General features: G+C 38.2%; 1 protein-coding gene across 1 annotated transcript; it reads right to left on the bottom strand.

The window, feature by feature from the left end:
* Nucleotides 1-11,942: 11,942 nt before the first annotated feature.
* On the bottom strand, nt 11,943-12,650 carry LOC112721296 (uncharacterized). Its single transcript, XM_025772368.1, has one exon. The coding sequence runs from the start codon at nt 12,648-12,650 to the stop codon at nt 11,943-11,945; it is 708 nt and encodes a 235-aa protein (XP_025628153.1).
* Between the last annotated feature and the right edge of the window lie 6,637 nt (nt 12,651-19,287).

The following is a 19,287-nucleotide window of genomic DNA, read 5'->3' as shown; positions in this document are numbered from 1 at the left end:
CAAGGAAGAGGAAGCATGAAAAAACAAAGGAGAAGATCAAAGCAATGTGTGCGTACACACAGACTCTTGTGCGTACGCATGGGCAACAAAGCAGAGCAAAGTGTGCGAGCGCACAGCATCTTGCGCGTCGCACAATCATCCAGAGCATCACGAAGTGTGCGTGCACACAGCCTCTTGTGCGTACGCGCAACTAGAGATTTCATCCAAGTGTGCGGACGCACACGTCTGTGCATACGCACAGGTATCCGCACATTCCTTCATTAAAAACGCATGTGACTCGCGTTTTGAGGTGCTTGGAGGCCCAATTATGATGCTAAGAGCTCATATTGGAAGGGGCAAACATGGAAGAATCATAGCATATTATTAGAAGTAGTAGTAGATAGTAGTAGGAGGCTTTAGGTTTAGTTTTCTTTAAGTTTTCTCTCAACACCATTAAGGTTCATATTAGAGTTTTACATTTCAAGTGCCATTTTCTATTTTTGATCTTGGATTTTGCTAGCCTCCATTGTAAGTATCTCTTAATTACTACTCTTTATAGTTACAATTTTGATACTCTTTCTTGTAGTTAAAGCCATAGTGTTAATATATATACTTTTTTCAATTTTGATCTCTTGTTGATGATTTTGATGATTGATGATTGTTATATGCTTGGTTGAGTTGCTATTGTTGCTTTTAATCATTTGTTGCTAATAGTTTCAAGCATTTTCTCAATTTTGTCATGATTTATGTTATTGCCTACTAAGTGTTTATGGAAATGTCAATTTTGATTATGGGCTAAATTTCCACCTCTTGGCTTGGGGAAAATGAGCATATGGGTTCCTAGAGTTGGAATGTCCAATATTTAGTGATAATTCTTGGATTGTTAATTGTTCTTGTTTCCACTAACGCTAACTTGTTGCTAAGGCAATTAGCAAGTGAGTTAGGATTTGTGGATTAAGAACAACTATGCTCCTTAACCTACTCTCCAATGTGAGGGTTAACTAAGTGAGATTAATCCATTACAATTGTCATAGTTGTGGTTGCAACAAGGAAAGGATCCCTAGCTCATCCCAAGCCAAGATTTCATTTATGCTTTGAATCACACACACACACACACACACACACACATACATCAATCACTTTTATATCTTACTTATTCATATTACATAGCTTGTTCTTTAATTCCTTTATTAGTTTATTAATTGCAATTTTGAATATTCTTTTATTCATTTAATTATTTATCTCTTTATTGAAAATTCCTTTTCCCTTCACAACCAAAATTGTGCACTCATTGTTCACCAGTCCTTGGGAGACGACCCGGGAATTAACACTCCCGGTTTATGTTTGTTTTGAATAGTGACAATTTGTCCTTCCAAACTTTGACTGAGGGTTGATTGTTGGTTTAGACTATGCTTGCAACGAGACTCTATTTTTGTGAAATTTTAGACCGACATCTACCCTCACGTCAATACTCATCTTCTATAAAGAACCTTGTGAACTAAAGTATAGATCTGTGCTTCCCTTATGAGCCTCCTTACTTCCCTTTCTTCTTTAGGGAGGACGTTGAATTTGAGGTAGTCAACGATGGGGGTCATCGAACCTAAATTTAGATTGGAGATTGCCATTATACTCAACTTGTCGACCTCCTTGGCTACTGATGGTGTGTCAAGAGTTTCCTAAATCAAGCTTCTATTGTTGCCCCCTAACTTGGTGCTAGCCAATTTGGAGAGAGCATTGGCTCGGATGTTGAATTCCCGAGCTATATGTCGGACTTCCGCTTTCGAGAATTAGGCTAATTGCTCTAGTGTTTCTTCCAAGTGTCTCTTCATGTTGGGATGTTTAGCCTGGTATGTCCTTTTAACTAAAGAAGTTATTACTTGAGACTCACTCAACACAATTAACTTTATTGCTCCAACTTCTTTGGTTAGCCTTAAGCTAGCAAGTAAGGCTTCGTACTTTGTTTAATTGTTGGAGGTTAGAAACTCGAATTTTATGGATAGTTCTACCCAAGCTCTTCATTCTCCAAAATGACTCCTGCTCTACTACCAACTTTATTGGATAATTGATCCACATATAGATTCCAAGTCGTTGGACTTCCATGGATGTTAGTGTATTCAGCCACAAAGTTGGCCAGATATTGGGATTTGATTACTGTCTAAGTTTCACACCTTAAGTCAAACTTGGATAACTCTATTGCCCATTGCAGCATCCGGCTTGCAGTATCTATTTTTTGTAAGATGTGCTTCATAGGCCGATTAGTTTGGACCTTTATAGTATGGGCTTGAAAATACGGTCGGAGTCTTCTGGAAATGATAACAAGGACACATGAAAATTTTTCTATCTTTTGATAGTTTAGCTCTGTCCCCTGTAGAGCATTGCTGACAAATAGATTAGTTGTTGTCCATTCTCATCTTCTCGGACTAAAGCTAAGGATATGGCTCTGTTTGTAACTGCGAAGTACAAGATGAGCTCTTCCTCTGAAACAGGTCGGGTGAGGATTGATGGTTGACTCAAAAATTTTTTGAAGTCCTAAAATGCTTGTCACATTCGTGAGTCCATTTAAATTGGCTTCCTTTCTTGAGTATTGAGAACAGGGATAGAGACTTCAAAGTTGATCCTGCTAAGAACCTGGATAAGGATGCCAACCTTCCATTTAATTGTGGGACTTCTTTGAGACAGGTCGGACTTTTCAACTCTAATATTGCCTTGTATTTGTCCGGGTTGGCCTCAATTCCCCTTTGGGTGAGCATAAAGCCCAAGAACTTTTTGACTTCTACTGTGAAGGTGTATTTTGAGGGATTTAATCTCATCTCAGTCTTTCTTATTATACTAAATGCTTTGGCTAAGTCGGACAAGAGATTTACGTCCTCCTCAGCATTGATGAGCATGTAGTCCACATATACTTCCATTAATTTTTCAAGGTGAGGTGAGAATACCTTGTTCATTAATTATTGATATGTGGCCCCAGCATTTTTTAATCCAAAAGGCATTACTATGTAACAATAGTTGTCCTTTGGAGTGATAAAAGATCTCTTCTCTTGGTCTGGTTTGTACATCAGACTTTGATTGTAACCCGATTATGCATCCATGAAGGAGAGGTATCTATATCCCGAAGCAGAATCTACAAGGCATCAATACTAGGAAGAAGGTATGGGTCTTTGGAATAAGCTTTATTGAGGTCGGTATAATCAACACACATTCTCCATTTTTCATTCTATTTTTTCACCAGGACCACATTAACTAGCCACAAGGGATACTTTACCTCCTTTATGAAACCGACTTCTAATAAGGCTTGTACTTGTTCTTCCCCGACTTATGCTCTTTTAAGCCCGATCTTCCGTCACTTTTGTTGAATAGGTCATAAGCCCGGGTAGACAACGAGCTTATGACACATAAGGTCGGGGTTTATCCTGGGCATATCGGAGGCTTTCCAGGTGAAGAGGTCGGAGTTTTGTTGTAAGAGCTTAATAAAGTCTGCTTTTAACTATTCCTCGATGTTGGCTCTTATACCTATTATTTTCTCTGCCTAATCTCCGATTTTTAGCTCTTCATTTTTTCCACCAGGTTGTGGTTATAGCTCTTCTTGTGCTCAGACACCGCCAAACTCAATTGTGTTGACTTCTTTACCCTTTGTGCTGCCCTTTAGATTTAGGCTTTCATTATAACAATTTCTCGTTAACTTCTGGTCTCCTTTTACAGTGGCAATTCCCTTTGAAGTTGAGAATTTCATACATAGGTGAAGTGTGAAAACGACTGTAGCTAGCCGATTTATAGTCGTCTGACCTATTAAAGCATTGTAGGCTGAGGCCACGTCAATCACAATGTAGTCAACACTTAGGGTTCTTGATTTTGTGCCTTTGCCAAAAGTGGTATGCAATGAGATGAAATCAAGAGGTCGGATGGGCATTATCCCCTAACCCAAAGATGTTATCTGGATAAGCTCTCAGCTCCTTTTCTTCTAACCCAAGTTTATCAAATGCGAGCTTAAATAATACATCAGCTAAACTTCTCTGATCTTTCAGAGTTCTATGGGGGGTTTGTATTAGCGAAGATCATTGTAATTACAATAGGGTCGTCATGACCAGGCATCATTCCTTGGGAATCTTCTTTGGTGAATGAAATTGTGGAATCTTCACCGACTAGGTATAGCTCCTTAAGATGCCTTTTCTGAGAGCACTTAGTTACTCCCCCCTCCTGCAAATCCTCTATTTATCATGTGAACGTGCCTATTGGAGGTTCGTGGTGGCTGATCTCATCGACCTTCGTCTTTGTCGCCTCTCTTCCTTTTTCATGGATCGTCAGACCTATCCACGAGGTATCTTTTTAGTTGACCTTCTCTGGCCAGCTTTTCTATGACATTTTTTAGATCATAGAAATCATTGTTAGAATGCCCATATAGTTTATGATACTCACAATATTTCATCCGACTTCCAACTTTCTTTTCAGTATGGTAGATTTTCTTATAGATGTCAACAAGAGAAACTCAGAGTGGGGTATAGTTATTATAGCTTCAAGGCTTCTCCGAGCTGTATTCCTCTTTTTTCTTTGTTTCCTTATCTTTGTCCCGAGCTTGGTAGGGAGGATTTTTCCTTGGAATTGACTCTCTAAGTCGAAAATTCTCCTCCATGTTGATGTATTTTCTCGCCCGCTCTTGTACTTCATACAAACAGGTCGGATGTCGCTTGGATATATATTGAGAAAATGGTCATTTTCTGAGGCCATTAACCGACCCCATTATCATTATTTCTGTCGGTAAATTTTGGATCTCCAAACAGGCTTTGTTAAATCGTTGCATGTGAATCAAAACATGGACGAAAAGCGGGTGAAAAACTATCTCGCTAGGTTGTCAAAACAAGTGACTAACCTAGGTGGTAGACTATCAAACCACTTTATTGCCACTTTGGTTAGCGTAGTAAGGAAAGCTTTGCAGCGAGTCGCATGGACGCATTACCCAGGTACATCCAACTTTTAAAATTTCTGAGGTAATGTCTCAGGTCAGTCGTTTCATCATAGAGGTCCATGTTTGGGCTTTTGAAGTTCCTAGAAACCCTAGTCCATATGATCTCTTCAATGAACGAATCTTTTCCTCCAAGAGAGCTTTCCTTCTGATCCATCCGATTTCGAGAGCTTTTCTTCCAGCTCTCTTTGTCGTCGTACCTCTTTTTGTAAATCTCTTTTTACTTCTCTTTGTCTCTCAATCTCCTGCTCAAGTTGCTCTAATCGGCCACGGTGCCCGTGTACAAGTCCCGTTATCTCTGTTGGATGAGGGGGTCCTCATCTTCGGGTGGATAAACTTCTGAATGAATTCACTGTGGTGGGGTTTTCATGATGTACCTTCTTCGTGGTGGTCACTCGCCCTTTCATGTTGTGGAGGGATCACAAGTGCTCGGTCATTGTTGTGAGGTTCTAGTTTTAATTCAGATACCATGTGGCCGTGTTCAAACTAATTGTCTGCCATGATTTGGTGTAGATTTCCAAGTCCCCTGAAACGGCACCAATGTTCTGAGGGTTACCTAAAACAGATAAATTTGGGCCTAAACGTGAGGTCCATACTTCTTTTGGGGCAGTGTCTGACTTCCAATGGTGTCAAGGTGCCACTGTCTGAGTTCCTCGTGAGGAGGTGGGGGTGGTACCTGCGAAGGACTCCGACACTTAAGTTAGCATGAGTTTTTATATAAGTTTTTAGTAGATTAGGTCTTGAATATACCTGAGAGTGCCAGTATATTTATAGTAGAGTAGATAACCACCTTTTAGAATAGTGGTGCGTGAATTGTAAACTCGCACAACTTAACCGGCAAGTGCACCAGGTCATCCAAGTAATACCTCAGGCGAGTGAGGGTCGATCCCACGAGGATTGTCGGATTGAGAAAAGATGGTGTAATTCACATAAAACAATAAACGAGAGAAAAAAAAGGCAAATAAAAGGTTTGGTGTAAAAACAGTGAGAGAAAACAGTTAAGGTTTTGGAGATGTTTACTTTTTTGGATTAAAGTTCTTACTAACTATTTTAACAATGCATGATTCATTTCATGGCAAACTGTAAATGACTAAATCCTAATCTCTTAGTGATTTAGTCTCCTCTAACCTTCATTAACCGCCACTCTCGTGGTCACTCAATTTCAATTAGAGGGTTAAGTTCAAAACTAGTTTATAGCCACAAAAACCCTAATTACCCAAAGCTAATAGGATTATATGTCACATATCCCAATTAGTTCATGTAATTAGCAATTTAGGAGGAATTTATTTTCAAGCTGTTGTTCAAGCGAGATAACTCTCTTGAGAGTCACAAGAACTCATGTAGCATAAGGGTCATACTCTCGTTCCACCCAGGTTCATAAGATTAAGAACAAAAATAGTCCTTGAAACTGAATCAATACATTAATTAAAATAGAAAAGCAGTAGTCTTAATCCATAGAAATAAACAGAGCTCCTAACCTTAACCAAGGAGGTTTAGCTGCTCATGACTTACTGAGAAAACTAGGGTTCCGAAAAGTGAAACGTGCGGAAGAGAGAAGATCTCCTGAAGGGTAAATCTTTTTCCTTTTATATCTAACCTATTTTTATTTGATACTAAAATAAAATAATAAAGTCTAAACCTAAAAGATTTTGTTTGTAAATAAAAATAACTAAAATAAGATAAAAGATAACAATTAAAAGCTAAATCCCACTAAAGATGCTCCCTTGGGTGAGTTTGACCCATATCCTGCCATTTAAGTGGCATTTTTCTGGTGTTTAGTGATGGAAATAGGAAGTTCTGGCATTTTTCTAGTGTTCAGTGCCAGAGATGGGCAGTGAGTTCTGTCTTCTTGGGCGCTAAATGCCAGGCTCGGCGTTTAGCGCCAGAATTGGCAGTGATTCTAGAAGAAAAGTATAAACTATTATATATTGTTGGAAATATCTAAAAGTTGGCTTTCTGATGCCATTTGAACCGTGTTAATTGAATCTATGTAGCATAAGTTATGCCCATTGAAATGCAGGGAGGTTAGGGTTGACAACATCTACTTTCTTCCTTTGTTTTTGCACAAAACTCTACCAAATTCGCCCGAATTTCACCTGAAATAATAAAAATACTAAAACAACTCAAAATAGTATCCAAAGAGAATTTTTACACTAAGATATAATAAAACTTAATAGATTCTAACAAAAAAATGACTAGAAAACAAGGAAAAATAGGTACAAGATGCTCACGCATCAAGTAGTTTCACCTTTGATGATGGATGGTCATCCTTCTTTCCTAGGGAAGTTGTTGACATCACCCTTTTAGGTGAGTAGGAGAGATTTTGGGGAGTTAGTTACTTATTTGAATAGATAAGATTGGACTACTATCACCGCGTCCGACCTCTATCAAAGTCGGGTAGGTGTAGGCGAGATGGGATCGCTTGTTGGACCTTTATTTATTTGGACTGGCTTTATCCTTGGGTCAGAGTATAAATAATATCTAAAAAATTATGAACAAAAAATTATAATATTAGTTTTCGTGCATTACGGGAGTCTAAATATAGTTTTATTAAAGTTCACCCCCACTAATATATAAAACAAGCACCATTATGGTATAAAAACATGGACCTCATCCAAAATGTCTTCCTGAATTTATGGTATGTAAACCGCTACTATCATCACCTTCAAAGGGGTCTTGTAATTCCATGCTAAGATCAATGTCAAGTTGCCTTCTTGAAGATTCCCCTACAAAATCGATGTCTAAGTTATGGCTACTAGAAGAGCATGTGCTCAAGTCGACATATTGTTGTCCAACAATAGGAGTGATGCTTAACCAATCATTGCCAAAATTAGCACGAAGGTGGGCATCAACCATAACTTTGGAATCCTGTGCATGCGAACAATACTAGTGGTGGAACTCATACTAATGATGATGATAATCAACTGGCATAAAATTAATAAAAGATTGTGTGGGTGGAGAAGAATTATCAAGGTGTGTTTGTTCACACAAGTGGCCAAGATCTTTCCACATTTCTAGTATATGATTGAGTCTAGGGTCATGTAGACGATAAGCTACAACAAAATGTCTGTGTGGCTCATGGCCATGATACCAATTCATATAAGCACAGGAAGGATTGTAGTCAAAAGATTTGTCTCCTTGTATCAGTGATCCCCATCGATTAACCCAACCATGTATCGAATATGCATGGATGTCAATCCAATTCTCATATGGGCCCCTCCTTAAGTCCCTGTTGTGGCCATTACTAAGATTCACATTGTCATCTGGCTCACTTGGGACCTCCAAACTGACGCATTACTTGATTAGTTGGATGCCACTCCACCTTCTCAAAGCAAATAATAGGGCATCAATAGGTACATCCATGTTCAATGTGTAACAACCCAACTTCTAGCACGTCATGATCGTACTAAAAGTAAGGTGTTACTGACCTATTTTCTTTTATTATCTATTTAATATTTAGTCTTTACGACGTTAGTTCTCAGTTTTAATAAAAAGCTAGTGAATTTTGTTTTTATTCATTAAAAATCGTTCAACAAAGACTTCCAATGAAAAATAATCACATAATTACTAGTAATACATTATAATTAGTCGAATGAATAACAAATACATTCCTATCCCTCTGAATAAAACTTTAACTAATAAGGCGAAGGGAAATAAGTAAATTCTAACAAATAATCAACTCGCAAACAAATTCCCCCATGCATTTGCAGCTCTACAATAAGCCTTCGTACCTATAGCTAAAATGGTAGAAACGAGGGAGTAAGAACTCGGGAGTCCTTAGTAGGGTCAGAGTCGTTAGTTAGGTTCATTTTATGTTATACTAGCCAACAGCAACAACCATAGAATACATACAAACTTTAACAACCAAAGGCACAGAGAAACAATTAATCAAGAAGCACATACACACGAATCACTGAAATATATAGCAAAGAAATATGTGCAAACAAGTATATTGTATGTCTATTCCTATACAGGCCATGAGCTCATGTGTCAGTTTACACCTTACAACCTGACATTACCTAAGAACTAGTCTCAAATATGGTTTTTTGTTGTGTCCTTCGTGCATACATGTCTGTGGTTAAGAGTACCAATAGTACGGGACCACCAGAAATCGACGTAAAGCGCTTGCTGCCATAATATACGCACAAGAAAAACTATGATCCTCAATTAGTGGGTGTCCTCGAGATCAACACACAACAATTCGTGGGTTTTACCCTATTTAGTGATTCAATAGTTTGTGGATTATCCCCGTAATCAATGATTATCAATTTGTGGGTTTTTCTACTTTTAAACATTTAATACTTTTGCATTAAGCAAGTGGGACGGAACCCTAGTCCTTGTCAGGCCAACCTTTAATCTTCTAGTTCTCTTTTACCATTTCCCATGTTTTTCTATTTATTTAACCATCAATTTTCTATTTTCTGTTTACACAAGACAATTATTCTTTTTTTAATCTTATTTAATATCTTAATCAATCGTAGTACTCTCTTCATACCTTTCCTTAGGTATTTTATGAAGAAGATTATGAGATTCAGGACTTAAAATTGTCTTTCTAAGTCTTTTACAAAAATTCGTTTGCTTACCACTTTTAGTTATATTATATCTTTTATTATTAAGATGATTATTTAAATAAAAAATAATATATTATAATATTTTAGAGCTAAAAATTTAATTAATAATATTTAGTTCCTCAAAACTTTTAAAAATTTATTTTGACCCCAAACTTTCTAAAAATTCCACTTTAATCACTTTACTTTTAAAAATTCTATTTTAATTTCCAAATTTTTTTCTAATTAACTTTCAGTCCCAAAACCCTTTCTTAATTATAATTTAGCCACGAAATATTTAAAAAAATAAGGGTTTAATGTTCTTCAAGAAACCAAAGCAAACTCATCAAAATTCATCAGATTTTACTTGATTTTAACAAGTTTTTTAACTTTCTCGATAACCGATTTTTTTAACTTTCAAATCCAATTCCCATCCACTAAATCCCATCATTTTCATCATGATTCCAGCTTACATTCACCAATAGTCATGGCTATTCAGTTCGGTTTTGCAACAGTCCACGGAACCGAATATTTCATCAACTTTTAACATAATTTAAACATAATAACACTCAAACTCAAGCACAAATTCACAGTCCAGCAACCAGACAACATTAATACATTTATTTATCACAAAAATCACCAAAATCTACCTTCTTATTGTAAACACCAACACCAAAACACCAAGGAATTTTTTTGACCAAGAAATCTAAGAAAAAAATGTCAAAAATTAGCTACTCCACCTTGATCAACAACTTGGCTGAACCATCATGAGAGGGCAGCAATATCACGCCAATCTTTTCTCTGTGAAAAGTGGTACCATCATAAAGAGGAAGAAGATACAAATACTTTAATCAATTTAGATTTTTTACAGGAGTTACGGAACTCAAGAAATCAAGTTTGGAAGGTTATGTCTTCTCACTCTCGATTCTCTCTCTTTTCTCTTCGGTGGACAAGGAGAATGAGATTAGATGATGATGATGTGTTTAAATAAAAAGGGGCATGTGTCAATTAGGGGCTAGGTGTCATGGTTTGAAGCTGCTGAGTCATCGGCTCAAGTTATAAATATCTTAAACGGATAATTACGAAAGCTAGATGTTTTAAAACACAAGTAATAAACTCCAGCCATCCTCTAGCAACTGGCTTGTGATCATTCCATCTTAGCTGGAATGGTTGTCCCTTGGCATCCTTCTTCCATTGTACTCCAGGGAGGCATATGTCCTTGAGGACTTGATCTAACCTCGGATCAGCTTGGACTCTCATATTGTAAGAGTGAGGGTCATCTCTAGATGGATGCAACTGAAGTATCTCTTTTACTTGTTCTAAGTCAAATTGCAGAGTCTTTCCTCAGACCATGGTACGCCAAGTCTTAAACTCGGGGTGCTCCTTCTTGTGTTTGTCTGTCATCCATAGATTCGCATAAAATTCTCGGACCTTTAGAACTCCGACTTTAGTTATGGGGTTGGCTAGAACTTCCCAACTCCTAATTCAAATTTGTTCTTGAATTTTTGGGTATTCATCAGCCTTTGATTCAAATTTCACTTCTGGTATCACCTTCTTCTTGCTAACGATGTTGTAGTAATATTCCTCATCAAGCTTGGTGTAAAACCGGTAGAGCTCATGTGGTATTGTTGAGGGACCTTTTTCTTTCCTCTTTCTTGAAGAGGATTCCCCAACCTTTGGTGCCATGGAGAGTTCAAGGGGAGTGAAAAGTGGAACGCCCCAATACCAAACTTAAAACTTTTGCTTGTCCTCAAGCAAAGAGTAGAGAGAAGAGAAAAAGATAGAGGGAACGAAAGTGAGAGAGAAGAAAAGATTGAAGGTGTGAGTAGAGGTGAGACTTGAAGTGCTATTTATAGGGATGGAGGATGCATATTCGGTCATGAGTGGGGAAGAGAAAAATTATGGAGTGAATTTTTTATTAAGGGTGAGATGATAAGAAAAAATATGAGTAGAATATATTGGGATATGAAAATAACTTAGACATGGGGGAGAATGAGTAATGGAGGAGATGGAGGGTGTATAAAATAAAAAAGATGTGGTATGAAAAAGATATGAAATGAAAATAGGGTGATATGATGTGAGATTTAGGAGATTTGGTATGGAAGTCACCCTTTGGTGGTGCTAAACGCCCTCCCTGGCGTTTACCGCCCACAGTGTAGGTCATCCAGGGTGTTCTGTTTTTCTATTTTTGTCCTCCTGTCCCTGTTCTGAGTATTGAGTATGACCACAAATGCTAGAAAATCTAGGAAAACTATGGAAATTAATGAAAAATGAAATGAATTGAAATCAAAATAAAATAAAACTGAAATAATCTTAAACAAACTAAAGGATACTTATGGTTGGGTTGCCTCCCAACAAGCACTTTTTTACTGTCATTAGCTTGACATTCACATCTGCTATGTTAGAAGATGGGTGATTCTCTAGCGATCAATCTCATTTCCAAGGTAGTGTTTCACCCTTTAGCCATTGACTATGAACTTGTTGTCTGAGTTTCTATCTTGAAGTTCAACATGACCATAGGGTGACACTCCAATGACGAAGAAGGGTCCTGACCATCTTAACTTAAGCTTCCCAAGAAAGAGTTTGAGTTGAGAGTTAAATAATAAAACCTTCTGGCCAGGCTCAAATACTCTTGAAGCTATCTTTCTATCGTGCCACTTTTTGGCCTTTTCTTTGTAGAGCTTGGCATTCTCATAAGAAGAGTGTCTGAATTCATCAAGCTCACTCAGTTGAAGTAGCCTTTTCTCTCCTACAGCTTTGATGTCAAAGTTCAGGAACTTTGTTACCCAATATACTCTGTGCTCCAACTCCACTGGCAAATGACAGGCTTTAACGTAGACTACCTGGTATCGGGACATTCTAATAGGGGTATTGAAAGCTGTCATGTACGCCCAGAAAGCATCATCAAGTCTCCTTGTCCAGTCCTTTCTTGAGGTACTCACTGTCTTCTCTAAGATTCTCTTGAGTTTCCTATTTGAGACCTCAGCTTGTCCACTTGTCTGTGGGTGATAGGGGGTTTCCACCTTGTGATAGACTCCATACCTTTGCAGAAGTGAGTCCAGCTGTTTATTGTAAAAGTGGCTACCTCCATCACTGAAAATGTACTTCTGCAAGAAGTTCAGCATGACTCGGGTGTCATAAGTGGGTGATGTTATTGCCTCCCCCATTTAGACACATAGTCCACTGCCACCAAGATGTAGGTGTTCTAAAATGAGGGTGAAAAAGGTCCCAAGAAATCAATTTTCCATACATCAAATAATTCAATCTCCAGAATCTCTTACTGTGGCATTTCGTGATTGTGAGGAAGGTTCCTGCCTCCTTGACACTTGTCATAATTTCTTACAAATTGCCGTGAGTCTCTGAAGAGGGTTGGCCAGTAGAATCCACTTTGAAGTAACTTGGTGGCTGTTCTTTCTCTCCCAAAGTGGCCTCCATACTCAGAACCGTGACAGTGCCAAAGGATCTACTGGGCTTCCTGCTCTGAGATACAACGTCTGATCATCCCATCTGAACATCTCTTGAAAAGGTAGGGTTCATCCCACAAGTAGTACTTGGCATCTTGTAAAAGCTTTCTAACTTGTTGCTTGGTGTACTCTTTGGGAATGAACCTCACGGCATTATAGTTTACAATGTCTGTAAACCATGGGGCCCTCTGAATTATAAAGAAGTACTCGTTTAGGAAGGTCTCAGTCACAGCAGTTTGGAGTGGCGTCCTTCCTTCAGCCTCAATCCTGGACAGGTGATTTGCCACTTGGTTTTCTGATCCCTTCCTGTCTCTAATCTCAATGTCAAATTTCTAAAGAAGTAGTACCCATCTGATCAATCTTGGTTTAGAGTCCTGCTTGGTTAGAAGGTACTTAAGAGTAGCATGGTCAGTATAAATAATAACCTTGGAACTAATTAAATAGGATCTAAACTTATCAATTGCATAAATAACAGCCAGCAATTCCTTCTCTATAGTGGTATAATTCTTCTGTGCATCATTTAGAATACGACTTGCATAGTAAATGACGTGCATAAGCTTGTCTTGTCCCTATCCCATGACAGCCCCTATAGCATAGTCACTGGCATCACACATTAATTCAAATGGCAATTTCCAGTTGGGCGGGGCAATGATGGGTGCAGAGGTAAGCTTTCCTTTTAAAGTTTCAAAAGCATGCAGGCATTCTTTGTCAAAAATAAAAGGAGTGTCAGCAACCAACATGTTGCTCAGAGGTGTTGCAATTTTGGAAAAATCTTTTATAAACCTCTTGTAAAATCGTGCATATCCTAAGAAACTTCTTATTGCCTTAACATTAGTAGGTGGTGGTAATTTTTTAATTACTTTCACCTTGGCTTTATCAAATTCTATTTTCTTGTTTGAAATCCGGTGTCCAAGAACAATTCCCTCAGTTACCATAAAATGACATTTTTTCCAATTCAAAATGAGATTTGTTTCTTGACACTTTTTCAAAACTAAGGCTAGATGCTTAAAGCAAGAATTAAAAGAATCACCAAAAACAGAGAAGTCATCCAAAAATACCTCAATGAGCTTTTCAACCATATCTAAAAAAATAGAAAGCATACACCTTTGAAAAGTTGTTGGGGCATTACAGAGTCCAAACGCTCCAGTAAGCAAGTACTCCAAACGGATAGGTGAATGCCGTCTTCTCCTGACCCTGAGGGTCTACTGCAATCTGATTATAGCCAGAGTATCCATCTAAAAAGCAATAGAATGCATGGCCTGCTAGTCTCTCAAGCATTTGATCAATGAAAGGTAGGGGAAAGTGATCCTTCCTTGTGGCATTATTGAGCCTCTTGTAGTCAATACACATGCACCATCCTGTGACTGTTCGTGTGGGAATAAGCTCATTCTTCTCATTATGGATCACTATCATTCCCCCTTTCTTGGGCACCACTTGTACTGGACTTATCCATGGGCTATCTGAGATAGGGTTAATGATTCCAGCCTCCCAAAGTTTCATGACCTCCTTCTGAACCACTTCTTTCATGGTTGGATTCAGTCGCCTTTGTGATTGCACAACTAGTTTAGCATCGTCTTCAAGCAAGATCTTGTGCATACATTTGGTTGAAGTGATCCCCTTTAAGTCACTAATGGTCCATCCCAAGGCTATTTTATGACTTTTGAGCACCTGGATCAACAGAGCTTATGATCACTAGATAAGTGTCTTTGTCACCTAAGAACGCATACTTCAAAGAGGGGGGCAGCAGCTTTAACTCCAGTTTTGGGGGTCCTTCCTCAGTGCTATGCGTGCAAAGCTTATCCTTCTGAGGGATTGGTTCATTAGCTTCAAGCAAAGTGTCTTCAAGGGAGGCATCTAGATTATCTTTAAGCTTTTCAGCTTCGAATGCTTCTTCAACTAGAGGTTCAACGATGTCGATCCTTATGCATCTTTCAGAATCATCTGGATATTGCAAAGCCTCTAAAACGTTTAGCATAGTCTCTTCTTCATTGCCCTCAATTTTACTTTGCCCTTCTGTACGTCTATAAGGGCTCTTCTTGTAGCTTAGAAGGATCTTCCAAGAATGATGGAAGTGTTTTTGTCCTCTTCCATATCCAATATCACAAAATCTGCAGGGAAGATAAAAGACCCTACTTTCATAAGTAAGTCTTCCACCACTCCGAACGGGAACTTGATAGAACGGTCAGCTAACTGGAGACAGATGTGGATAGGCTTTACTTCCTCAATTTGGAGCTTCTTCATCAATGATAGTGGCATGAGGTTGATGCTTGCTCCTAGATCACATAAGGCCTTCCAAATAAGAGTGTTTCTAATGATACAAGGGATCACAAAGCTCCCGAGATCCTGCAGTTTCTCAAAAAAATTCCTCTGAATGACTGCACTATACTCCTTATTAAGCACCACTGTCTCTACTTCCTTCCAGTCCCTTTTGTTATTCAGTATTTTCTTCATGAATTTAGCATATAGAGGCATTTGTTCAAGGGACTCTGCAAAAGGAATATTTATCTCAAGCTTCCAAAAGACTTCCAAAAACTTGGAGAATTATTTGTCCTTTTTTACTTTCTGAAGCTTCTGAGGGTATGGTAGTATGGGCTTGTATTCTGGAGCCTTAGGTAGCGCAGGATGAGTCTCCAAAGTGACTAAAAAGGGGTTGTCAGGGTGTCTGGGGGGAACGTTCTTTAAATTTTCATTGCTGTCTAGTGCCCCCCTCTCTAGGCGTTCAATGCCCACATTGCTCTCTCCTGGGCGTGTAACATCTATTTTACTCCCTTCTAGGTGTTCAGTTCCCTTGGTGGCTTTCTTTGTTTCTATAGCTTCGCTCTTTGGTGTCTCTTTCCATCATGCTCCTCTTTATTCTGATGATGAGTGCCTAATGTTTTGCCATTTCTCAGTTGAATTGCTTGGCATTCTTCTTTTATATGCTCAAACATTCGTTGGTTTGTCTGGCTCAATTGTATCTCTAGATTCTTGAGGGAGGCTTGGGTATCCTGCATAAAGCTTTGTTAGCTTTTTATGATTTCTGTAACAATGGATGCCAAGTCAGGAGTATTCTGGGGTTGTTCTTTTTGTCCATGATTAGTGCTCTGTGAGTTAGGAACATCTTTGGGACTTCTAGGGGAACATTCTATATAATTGACCTATTCAAGTACACACTGAGTGTTATTGTAGGTTCCACCTTGAGGGTACCCATCATTCATATTGCAAGGAACGGTGCCATGAATTTTTGTACTTGCTCTCTTCATGCTATTCAGTTATTAAGTGAGGAGGCTCATCTACAAGCTTGTTCTGAGCACGAAGTTAATCTACAATCTCCACTTCCTGAGCTCCTTTCCTAAATGGAGTCCTCTCAGATGAGTATAAGTACTGGTTATTAGCAACTATCTCGATGAGCTCATTCGCCTCTTCGAGCATCTTCTTCATTTGCAGAGAACCACCTGCAGAGTAATCTAATGACCTCTTGGCCATCTCAGAGAGTCCTTCATGGAAGCTGTCTATCTCAACCCAATCTATGAACATATCAGGGGGCATTTCCTGAGCATCAGCTTATACCTCTCCCAAGCATCATAGAGGGACTTGTTCTCTTCCTTCCTAAAGGTCTGAACATCTATCCTCAGCTTTGTGAATCTCCACGAGAAAAAAAACTTGTTTAGGAACTTATTGATAACCTTGTCCCAGGTGTTCAAGCTCTCCTTAGGTTGACCCTCAAGCCATTTCTTTGCTTAGTCCCTTACAGCAAATGGGAAGAGTATTAGCTTGTAGACCTCAGGGTCTACTCCATTGGTCTTCACTATATCACATATCTGTAGGAAGTTAGAGATGAACATATTAGGATCTTCATGCGGGAGTCCTTGAAAATGGCAATTTTGTTGCACTAGTATGATCAACTGTGGGTTAAACTCAAAATCATCTGCTCTAATAGGAACCACACTAAGCTCCTTCCATAGAAATCAGTAGTGGGGGCTATGTAAGAGCCCCAAGTTCTTTTAAGTTATGTATTCCCATTAGGTTCTATAGTGAACTTTTCCTATTCCTGTACAAAAAAATAGAAAACCAAGAAAAGTGGGAGTCTCTATGTCAGAGTATAAAGGACTCCTAGTGAGATATCTAAAAAGAAATAAGAAATAAAATAAATTAAAGTAAGCAATTAACCTAAAAGAATTCAAAGCTAAGAATGCAAAAATAACCAAAAATTTTTTTGAAAACTAACAAGAAAAATACTTTACTAAGATTTCAAAAATTAAAAGAGAAAAAAACTAAAAGGACACCAAACTTAAACCTGAAATTAAAAGAAAATAGACAAGATAAAATTCAAAAATAAAGAAAGATAAATAAAAGAGAAATCAAAAATCGAAAAGAAAAGTAATTAAACAAAAACTAATAAAAATACTTAATCTAAGCAACAAGACAACTAGTAGTTGTCAATCACAAACACCCGGCAATGGCGCCAAAAACTTGGTGCAGAAAATAGAATTTCCCACAGCTTAACTGGCAAGTGCACCGGGTCATCCAGGTAATACCTCAGGTGAGTGAGGGTCAATCCCACGAGGATTGTCGAACTGAGCAAGCAATGGTTGTCTGGCTGGACTTAGTTAGGCAAATCAAAAAAGGGTTGTCAATGGTAAAAATGCATAAATAGTACACAAGGAAATAAAGAAGGTAAAAAATAGTTTAGTGTGAAAAAAATAAGAGAAAACAGTTAAAGTTTCGGAGATGTTTACTTTTTCGGATTAAAATGTCTTACCAACTATTTTAACAATGAATGATTCATTCTATGGCAAACCATAAATGTCTAAACCCTAATCTCTTAATGATTTAGCCTTCCCTAACTGTTCATACCCTGGACCGAGCTATAAGGTCCGGGTTGGGCGATGATGAAAATGATCAACCTATTCTAAAGGTTGGTTTGTCTCCGACTTCTTCATAAAGAGCTCGGCCAAATCACTATTAAGGCCCAACGGGCCCAGAACAGAAGATCACAGCCCACCTAAAGGCGGCTGGCCAAAAGATAGGTGATCTCACCCACAAAAAGATGAGATAAGATAACAAACTTATCTCAAGGGAGGTCACTCAACACTACTATAAATACACTGGAGCACCTAGGTATAACTCATACACTGATTCTACAAAAAACCTGCCTAAAGCACGTGCTAACTTAAGCATCGAAGTCTCTTGCAGGTACCACCACCCCCTGGTGAACGAAGATCAACAGCCTCTCAGGATCCGACAAGTCGAACATGACAGCTTCGGCCACAACAGAAGATCTCATCCGAGATCGACCTTCAGTTTCAGGTAACCCTCGAAACACTAACCTTCGTCAACCGCCACTCTCGTGGTCACTTAACTCATATTAGAGGGTGAAGTTCAGAAAACTAGTTTAGCGCCATGCAAATCCTAATTACCCAAGACTAACAAGATTATATGTCACATATCCAAGTTAGTTCATGCAATTTGCGATATAAGAGGAATTTGTTTTCAAGCTGTAGTTCAAGCAAGATAACTCTCTCGAGAATCCAAGAACTCATGTAGAAATGGGTCATACTCTCGTTCCACCCAGTTCATAAGAACGAAAACAATCCTTGGGATTGAATCAAACATAAATGAAAATAGAAGAGTAATAATTCTAATCCATAGAAAAAATAGAGCTCCTAACCTTAACCAAAAGGTTTAATTGCTCATGACTTATAGAGAAACTAGGGCTCTGAAAAGTGCAGAAGGAAGATGATCCCAAGCACCAGTGATCTTTTCCTTTAAATACTACCGTAATTTGAAACAGAAATAAAATAAAATAATAAATTCTAAAGCTAAAAAGTATTTTTTTAAATAAAAATTACAAGAAGAAAATAAACTATAACTAATAAATGTTAAATCCACTTGAGAAGCCAAAAAGAGGGTGAAATTGGTCAGCTACTAGCGTTTAATGCTAGAATGGGCGTTATTCGCCCCAAAGGGAGTGACAGTGTGCTGGCTTTAGTCCCTTGCTAGCGCTAAACGCCAGCTGGGTGTTTAGCACCCAGGGAGAGTGCTGCAATTCCGTCTTCCTTTTAAAAAGAGGTTCTTTATCCCTATTCCTGCTCATAAACAAATAAGAGACAAAGAAAAGTGGGAGTCTCTATGTCAAAGTATAGAAAGCTCCCAATGAGATGTCCTAAACAAAATAAAAGAAAACAAAGCAAGCAATTAAACAAAAAAAATTAAAATAAGAATGAGAAGGTAACCAAATAAAAAATTAAAAATCTAAAAAGGGAAAGACATTAAAAATTTCAAAATAAAAAGGGACAAATGCTAAACGGACACCAAACTTAAAATCAGAAATTAAGAAAAAATAAATAAAACTAAAATA

Source organism: Arachis hypogaea, chromosome 11, assembly GCF_003086295.3.
Source record: "Arachis hypogaea cultivar Tifrunner chromosome 11, arahy.Tifrunner.gnm2.J5K5, whole genome shotgun sequence".
In the NCBI taxonomy this organism is placed as follows: Eukaryota; Viridiplantae; Streptophyta; class Magnoliopsida; order Fabales; family Fabaceae; genus Arachis; species Arachis hypogaea.
This window is presented reverse-complemented; position numbering and strand designations above follow the sequence as displayed.

Coding starts and splice junctions, on each gene's coding strand:
- LOC112721296 (XM_025772368.1), bottom strand. CDS start 12,650: ATGGGGGAGGCAATAACATCACCCACTTATGACACCCGAGTCATGCTG.